Here is an 8,767-nt window from a genome sequence, read left to right as displayed (position 1 = left end):
TAGGCTACATCTGTATCAGTAAATGAAACAGGCCAAGGCCTTGAGGGCAAGCAGCCCAGAATAGATTTTGGGTTTAGAATTAAATTCTCTTCTTAAACAAGATACCCTCGTGCCTACTGACAGCAGTCTTCAGTATGTGCTGCCCATTTGAATCGTAGGATTACTTGGCATGTGCCAAAAGCTTATCAGGAAATTTGTTGGTAACAACACGAATGATGGTGAGCTTCTGCAGAAGCTCATGCCCTTGCCTGTTAGTTTATTAAAAAAGATACAACCTCAGGCTTTGAAAATATATCTGTTTTTAAAAACAAAGAAACAAAAAAGGTTGACATTGATTTATTTATGTTTGTTTTCTGTTATACGTCCCATATCCAAGCTTTTGGGGTGTAGTATTTGAATATTAATTGGAGATCCGTGTCTTCTATGTTCTTTGACTTAACTTTCTTCGCCTGCTTACACTAGGGTAAAAAGTGCTAGCATATGAAGAAATTTGAGGCACAAAAAAAAGAGGAGGGTATTAATGAAACTGCCATTAAAGCAACCATTAATGTGAAGCTTTCCTGCCTGCTTGTTTTAGATTTGTGCATTGTGTGCTATACGAGTGTAAAATAATGGAAATAATATAAATAGAATAGATAATAATATATATAATATATAGATAATATATATAATAAAATACAATTATATATATTATATATTATACTATATATAATATATATTATATATATTATATAATAAAATAATATATATATAAATAATATAACAATATGGAGATTTTCTGTAGTGTTTGTCAGAATTAGTATCTTAGTATTTAGATCAATTGTTTCAGGCAATCTGTTGCTTCTGTTAGGAGTCCAGAATATTATTATTATTATTATTATTATTATTATTATTAATTAATAGCAGTAATAAGAAGTCATCTGCAAATAAGGATCAGGCAAAAGAATATTCAAGCTCCAGATTAAGAAAAGATTTCCACCCTATGGAGAAAGCTCTAAAGCAAAAAAAAAAAAAAGACCAAAGAAATGTACTGCTTTCATTATACTAGATATTTTGGCGTTTAACTTTTATTCTGTGTTTCATTTCAGTGGGTATGTAGCTCCAGTTCTGAACATTACTCTCTTGACCTTGGAACTATTGAAAGACTTCCCAGAGGATTAATAAGACCAAAGAGAAGAATCGGCCATGGCATACTTCGGGAAGGTGCCTTTTTCACACAATGACTTTTTTCAAGGACAGGCTGGGGACCAAGCATCTTACCCAATGTACCATTCTGGTTCTGCTGGACAGGTCTGTCTAGGATTTGATCAAATAGTTGATGAAGTCAGCAAAGAATTTTTCTTTTATGGTTCATCACATTCACATCATCATGAAGAAATTTTTTTCCCAAAGGACGTCTTTGGTCTGAATGTGCCTGACCAGCAGTTTTGTGGTCAGCCTCTCGCTGCTTACGGTGAACTTTACCCTGGAAATCATATCTCTCACTGGCAACAATGCATAGAGTCTCCAACAGTTGGCTTCAGATCTTCTTTAATATCTGATTACAGAAACTTCTCTCTGGTGGATCCCTACCCCTACAGTCAAGAGAGTGAACTCTATGGAGGGAATAATACAAGTCCAATCACAAATGTGTTTGATTCAAATATGGAAAGAGGCAACACAAATCTGAATTTTCAGATAGGCTTTGACAATATCGATGCTCAATGTCCCATTTTCGTAGACAGCTATCCATTTGGGCAAGAAGTGAGAGATGAAAGTGGAAACGGCGAAGGTTGTTTAACCGACACATCCAGACAATCTGACATAGGACCTACCTGGCCCAGCAGCCCTGGACATGACGGAGAGGTATTTAAATTTTCTCGTATTAACAGTGCTTAAAGTTTTTGGTTCTTGTTTGTGTCCTTGCACTTTGTGTATTCACTCACACCGATGCGACACAGATTAGAAGCAGTTGATTTAAAGACCTTATGAAAAATAAAACATTTATGCCTTGGGGGAAGCAAAAGCTTTTGGTTCTGTAGAGTTTTTGTCACGTGTCTTACAATTCAACTGGCCAAAAGCAACTGTGAGAATTTTTATTCACTTCTTATTTGGTCTTTACTGCTGCCAAAGACAGAGATGCAGGGAAGTGTCAGGTACATTTTTCAGTAATTGTGTAACTTGATTTCTTGGTAGTCAGAATTTCCCACAGTATTTTTTGTATCTTCACAAGGAGGATGGCCTCAAACAAACAGTACATGATTAGTTAAGAGATTTTTATACAGTATGAAAGCCTCCAAGCATCCTCTTCCTTTGATTCTAATATCAGAAGAGAACCCAGCAGACCATAAAAAATGACTTTTGAAGGGAAGGTGCCTACTCTGGCTAACTAATGAGGATTTTATACTGGCAGAATCTGTGTCCTACCTGTTTCCTGTTTTAGCCAACTTATACTTAAAATGTCAATTCATTTCTGCAACCTACCTATTAAAAAAGACCTCATTTTAAAGTAACAGGGCCAGTTCCTCACCTAGTATAAAAGTAAGAATCTCCATTGACTCTAGCGGAAACTTGCCATTTTACACCAGAAGAGAATCTAGACTATGGTCTAGAATGCTCCAGTAGGCTCATTTTATGGCTTATTGAACCATGAAACAACCATAGAGGGATAAATACAGAAATGTAGAGTAAGGTGTGTTTGAAGAAGTTAACAAATCGTTATGTTCTGATACGAAACCTGAGATTTAAAATAACAATACATTATGCTGAATTTGTTTTTCCGTTGAGCCAAATTATTGTCTCTGTGTCTAGTTTGGCTGACGTATCCTGATCCTGAGAAATGAAACATACCATGTCCTGCCTTCACTATATTCTGCATGCACTTATGCGTGCATATATAATTATTTTCTAAAAATAGACATACCTACTATAACTGTAGAAGCTGGATCCTATGACACACACTCTGACTTAAGCGGTCTTTTTGAAGCCAATACTTTTATCTTTTTTTCCTCCTTCCATCAGGTGTTCATAGCCCCATTAGTGGTTTTGCTGTTTTTAATAACAATGTCTTATGGGACTCTCATGATTCTCTCTGATGTTATATCTCTCCTCATTTTTTTTCTTTCAAAATCCTGACATAGAGAAGGAAAGAGAAAATTATAAATCCTCCCTTTCCTCTAGTCCTTGTTAACATTCTGAATCATTATAGGAATCCTGAGATAGCCTAGAGGATCCCTCTGTGCCGTGAATATTAAAAGACAGTTTAGGTTCACCTTCTGCTTTTAACTCCTGGTGATCACAGTATCATAAAGCAAAGGGGAAGAGACACTTGACTGACTTGTTTCTATGCCTGTGAATAGGGAGAAGAACAGAAGTAAACATATGCAGACCTAGACAGATGGGGAGGTGGTGGGGGAGGGAGAGGGAAATATATCTGAGGACAAGAACTCTTAAGACTAACCCTGGGTACCACATTTTGGAAGTTCAGTGGCGAATACAAAAGAGGAGGGGATGAATAGGTGGAGAGATAAAAGGCTATTGTTGCTTTTTACTTACGATAGGAAAACTAAAGCATGCTGACATCATGCTGACAAGAATAAGCCTTCTCATGAGAAAAGTAGAAAATATTGGGTTACAAACGAGCAGGAGGAGGTTAAAACTGTGGTATGGGAAGAAGAGGTGCTAGAAGAAGCAGGCATATAAGAACAGTCACAAACGCTTCTGTGACGGAGGAGAGAATTATAGGGGAGGAAGAGAAAAGATGAGTGAGTCAAGGGCAACTACAATCGAATGTGTGGGAGGATTTGATTAAGTCAGGGAAGTATTTGAGCTGTTTAGCTAGAAGAGGAAGAAATGGGAGAGAGGAGAAAATTGATTTGTAGCAGAAAAATCAGTGTGGTCCCAGGAACTCCTTCAGGCAGAAACAGCCATGTCAGGATAGAAAGAGAGCCAAGGCAAGGGGCTGGCAACTGAACCTTGAGATGGCAAGAAAGAGAATGTAAGAGTGAAAGACAGTTGAGAGAGGGAAGGGTAAAAAAAGTCCATGAAGAAGTAACTCATTGTTACTGGGCTTGGAGTTTTGAAAAAGATAAGAAGGGCTGTGGGGTGATAGGGCTGATGTAAGACTTTCAGAATGGCTGGAAAAGTGGAGCACCAGAGCAAAAGAAAAAGAACAAGCACAGATTGGATCGGTGAGATCCAGGATGAGTAAATGATGCATCTGAGTAGTAGGAGATGAGAACCAAGACTGCAGACAGAGTGAAATGGAAAGGATGCTGAAACCCGGAGACTAGCGTTGAGATAGGTCATAGGTTTGCAAGATGAAACATTCAAATTGCTGAAATCATGCTGTCATGATGATCCTTAGCTCTTGGATGCAGTTGTATAGCCCTAGGCTTTATTTAATGCGCGGTAATCAAAATACGTCCAGCGTAATAAAGGAAACTTTCATTTCCTCTGGCCTTGTCATCACCAAGTCAGATGTTCAAAAACACTAAAGAAACTGTCTTCATAATGTCCCTGTGAAATTCTCCATATTAGAAAGAAAAATGAAATATAACCTAAAAAGCATCCAATAGATTTGTCTGCTCCATCTATGATATTTAGAGTGTAATGTTTTCAGAATAACTAGCAAGACTCACTTCTTCACCCAAGCCCAATCATCAGACAAAACTTCATTGTTTCAGTTTGGGTGCTCCAGAAACTAGAAATAAACAATTATGTGTTCATATTTGGGAAGGATGGTTCCGGTGACCTCATTAGCATAATGTGTGAAATCTGTGAATTGGAGAAGATAGATTCCCGTTGTCCAGGGACGCACTCTTGTTCCTTTATCCCTGTTGCCATCAGTTCTCTTCAGATGCCATTCTCTGTTTCATTCACTGCACACTATCAGATATTTGCAGTGACTGGAGACTGGAGTCCTATAGAAAAATAATGTGTGGTCATGTAATTCATATTTTACCTTTATATGCAATGGGAAGAAAATAAAGTTTCTGGGCAGAGAGAAACTTTATTTCTGAAATAAAGAGAAATGACAAAAATAAATCTTTCATCCATATGATTCATCAATGGAGTTGGGACTATATGTCTACTATGTACACCTCTGCCACCAGAACAAATTTGAGCTAGTTAGCAAGGGTATATTAATTCCCTCTGTGTATACTATTACTAGTAGACAAGTAAGTAGACTAGTAGACTATTACTAGTCTACACTGAATTCTTGTTTGCCATTAGGATTCACTCAGAAATGCTGCCAGCAAAGCTGGAGAGAGGCAAAGGGCTCCTGTGTTACTTCTGTCTCCTGCAGGAGAAGGTCCAGATACTAGCTTTGTTCATCAAGCTCCTTTTTGTCATCCTTTAGTAATTACTTAATCACATTCTTCTTCAAGCCATGAACTTGAGGATCCATACCGGTGTCCTCATGGCCAATCATCCTTTCCCAGTCTTGGCCCTCTCCTTGCTTAATTCCTTTCTGTTCCTCCTTCGTCAGTTCCCAATTGCAGTTTTGATCATTTAATATCTCCAGTTCCATTCAATGTCATGTCCCAGCCTTACCTTTTCTTACCTGTGGCCTAGTTTTTTCTTAGCTTTTCATTTATCCACTATGTCTCTTTTTCCATGCACTTTTTCCAGGGCACTGTACCTGCTTTGTAATCACAGAACTGCAGGCAGAAAAGGAACCTTTTTGTGTTGCTGGAAGCAGCAGGTTTCCTGCCTTCCCTCTTGTGGGAGTCTCCATCCACTTCTCCTGTAGGGTAGTCTTAATTTGTCCCTCCTTTGCAGCACAGGGCTTGGGCGATCCTTAGCTCTGTAGGGTTCCTGTCAATCTCTTATTCCTCCTTCTGGCTGCTCACCTTCTCCTGCAGCTCCTTCACCGGCAGTTCGGTACTGCAGCCAGAGCGCAGCTCCCACCAGCGAGGTCACTGCTGTCCCCAGCCCCAGGGAGAAGCACCAGACAAGCCCTGCAGCCAGATACCTGGGCTGCAGCATCCTTCCTCTGGAGCTCTGTGTGGGTCAAAATCTCTGCTGTCCACAGGGGCAGTTTCTGCACCCCGTGATGGCAATCGCACCACGTAGCATGTCTCCACCATCGCTGCGTAGTCGTCAGTGCAGATTCTGGGCTCCTTTTGCACCCCTGCTGCAACAACTGTTGTAGCTTTCGTTGCCTGCTGTGCTCTGTGAGCTCTGCTCCTGCTCCTGGCTGTAGAGCTCACCCACAAAACCAGCAATGTCTCTCTGAGCTTGTTCCGGCTTGAATTCCTCCATCTGGAATGTAGGGGTACGCAACATCCCAGATGCAAACTTCCTAGAGCTATATCAATTTATCTTTTTGTAAAACGGTCCACCCTGGTGCAAGTGTGGTCAGGAATGTTGTTGTTGTTGGTGGTGGTGGTGGTTTTTTGTTTGTGTTGTCGTTTTTTTTATCACTACATAATTTTGGGAGGCCATTACTGTTACTAAATCATTCATCATTTCTAAATAGTGAACCTCCACCACAAGTTCTTATTACTGTCTGCTGAGGTGAATTGTAAGGTGGGTGTCTAACCAAGGTGGAGGTGCTATATTTTCAGTGATTTTTGAAGGAGCTTTTTCAGCAGTTCTTCGAATCGGGGGCTGATGGACTACTAATTTGTATTGTTAAATTTAATTTCACTCTCTTATTTCAACCCTCAGGCTTATCTGTTGTTTTTCCTACCAGACATTTAAATTTTTCCTTCTATTGATGATGCCCCCTTATTATCTTAAGCACTTAATTTCATAAGCACTTTCCTAATGCTTGTGCTACTACATACTACACTACAATGAGACCCAAGACTGATGGTATCTATAAAAGGTTTGTAACTTCTGAGCTTTCAGTTCTGCTATTCTGATCTCCCCACTAGCCAGCTCCCAACAGATCTTTCATCTTTTATACTTATCCCATCTTTTAAACTGTGACTAAAATTTTCCAGCCTGCATCTTTTTATGTATATTGCAATTCCTTGCCCGGAGGGGGAAAAAAAAAAATATCTTAAATTTGGTTTATTATTTCTTAATAATTTTTATAAGTTTACATACTTGTATATAAATCATTATTAAAATGATAAAATACACCTTTCATCATATCTCAGTTTCCTCTTCTGAGACACGTCATTAGTTGCTTCTCTTTCTGAATGGGTTTAAAAGTCAGTGTCTCAGTCGAGTCTTGTGTATGTCTCTATGTACACCAGTAGAATAGGCTTGCAGTTATAATAGTATTAAGTTCTTACTTGAAGGTAATGTTCTGACTGAAGGATGCTATGGCAAGCAGACAAGGAGGTTCTTTGACCCAAAATATTGGCTCAGACCTGTGCTCTCCAAATTTAGAGAAAATATCTGGGGATTTTTCATGTTCAACAGAATACACTTGGCTTCCTGTTGTCTGTCTTAGTTACTTAACTGACAGGGGTATGGAATTTGAAGGGATCCTGAGCCTCCTTCCAGGGCAGAAAGAGAGAAAATAAGGATTAAAACTCACTGCAGCATAAGTTTCATTTCATTTCATACATCTTCTGCATTTAGAGTTACCTCTGCTCTGATACTAATTGAATTTTGGAAGCTTGGTCTGGAGTTCCTTATATTCTGCACGGAGCGGAAAAAAAATTCATCGTTAAACCCAGGGTAGTTGATGCTTTGTGAGTTTGTGTTTTTTCTCTGAAAGCGTTTAGAGTGCAGTCAAAATGGGGTTATTTGTGCTTATTTGGAGCCCATCAAGTCAGGGGAGGGATTATAGGGCATGAAAGTTAGTTCTCATGGAACCAAATGCAAGGGTAACGTTATGCTCCTTCTGCTTCTGTTATCTAAATAACTCAGCTCTGTTTCTTATGGTGTCGTCTTGGTATTTTTAGTCTACAGGTTGGTCTATCCAGCTGGTTGAAGCAAAGCAAGGAAGTAATGAAAACACAGTGGCCTTTTGCAATGCAGTAGAGAAGTAAGTAATGAAAACCTTTATTCAGCCAACTATGACATTTCACTTATTTATATTAATTGGATTAGTTATCCCTGTGTATTGGTTCTGGCTGAGATGGAGTTAATTTTCCCCATAGCAGCCCCCATAGTGCTGTGCTTTGTATTGGTAGCTAGAAGGGTGTTGACAACACACTAGTGTTTTGGCTACTGCTGAGCAGTGCTCACACAGCATCAAGGCTGTCGCTCGAACATTCCCCCCTCATCGGTGGGCTGGGCAGGGGGGGGCAAAATCTTGGGAGGCAACACAGCCAGGAAAGCTGACCCAAACTGACCAAAGTGATATTCCATACCGTATGACATCTGCTCGGCAATGAAAGCTTAGAGAAAGGAGGAGGGGGCTGGGAGGCATTCACTTTTACAACATTTGTCTTCCAGAGCAGCCACTATGAGTACTTGCTTCCCAGGAAGTGGCTGGAGATTGCCTGCTGATGTGAAGTAGACAATAAATCTTCTGTTTTCCTTTGTTACGGCACACGGCCTTTGCTTTTGCTTTTATTAAACTATCTTTATCTTGACCCCAGGAGGGTTTTTTTTTTTTGCCATCTTATTTTCTACCCCGGCATTGTCCTGCTCAGGAGGGGATTGATAGAGTGGCTTGGTGGGCACCTGACATCCAGCCAAGGTCACCCCACCACACTCTGCATTCCTGAACAGTGCCATAATTCCAGTATCTACTTAAATAGAGAAATGCTCCTAATTTTGGTTTAAAGATAAAAATCCACAAAGGAATGTTAATTCCAAATGTATTTTCTCCCTTAGCTGTCCCCTTTATCAGTGATAAGTACATTTAACTCTTCAG

General features: G+C 39.7%; 1 protein-coding gene across 1 annotated transcript in view; it reads left to right on the top strand.

Annotated features, from left to right (window-relative positions):
• Positions 1 to 1,144: 1,144 nt before the first annotated feature.
• The window catches only part of PIK3C2G (phosphatidylinositol-4-phosphate 3-kinase catalytic subunit type 2 gamma), a 214,836-nt gene continuing 207,213 nt past the window's right edge, over positions 1,145 to 8,767 (top strand). The window contains exons 1-2 of the mRNA XM_074167982.1: positions 1,145 to 1,845; positions 7,848 to 7,930. Of these exons, the coding sequence (XP_074024083.1) occupies positions 1,186 to 1,845; positions 7,848 to 7,930 (743 nt within the window). The 5' untranslated portion in view covers positions 1,145 to 1,185. The remainder of the gene's footprint in view (positions 1,846 to 7,847; positions 7,931 to 8,767) is intronic.

This window comes from Numenius arquata, chromosome 2 (assembly GCF_964106895.1).
Source record: "Numenius arquata chromosome 2, bNumArq3.hap1.1, whole genome shotgun sequence".
In the NCBI taxonomy this organism is placed as follows: Eukaryota; Metazoa; Chordata; class Aves; order Charadriiformes; family Scolopacidae; genus Numenius; species Numenius arquata.
This window is presented reverse-complemented; position numbering and strand designations above follow the sequence as displayed.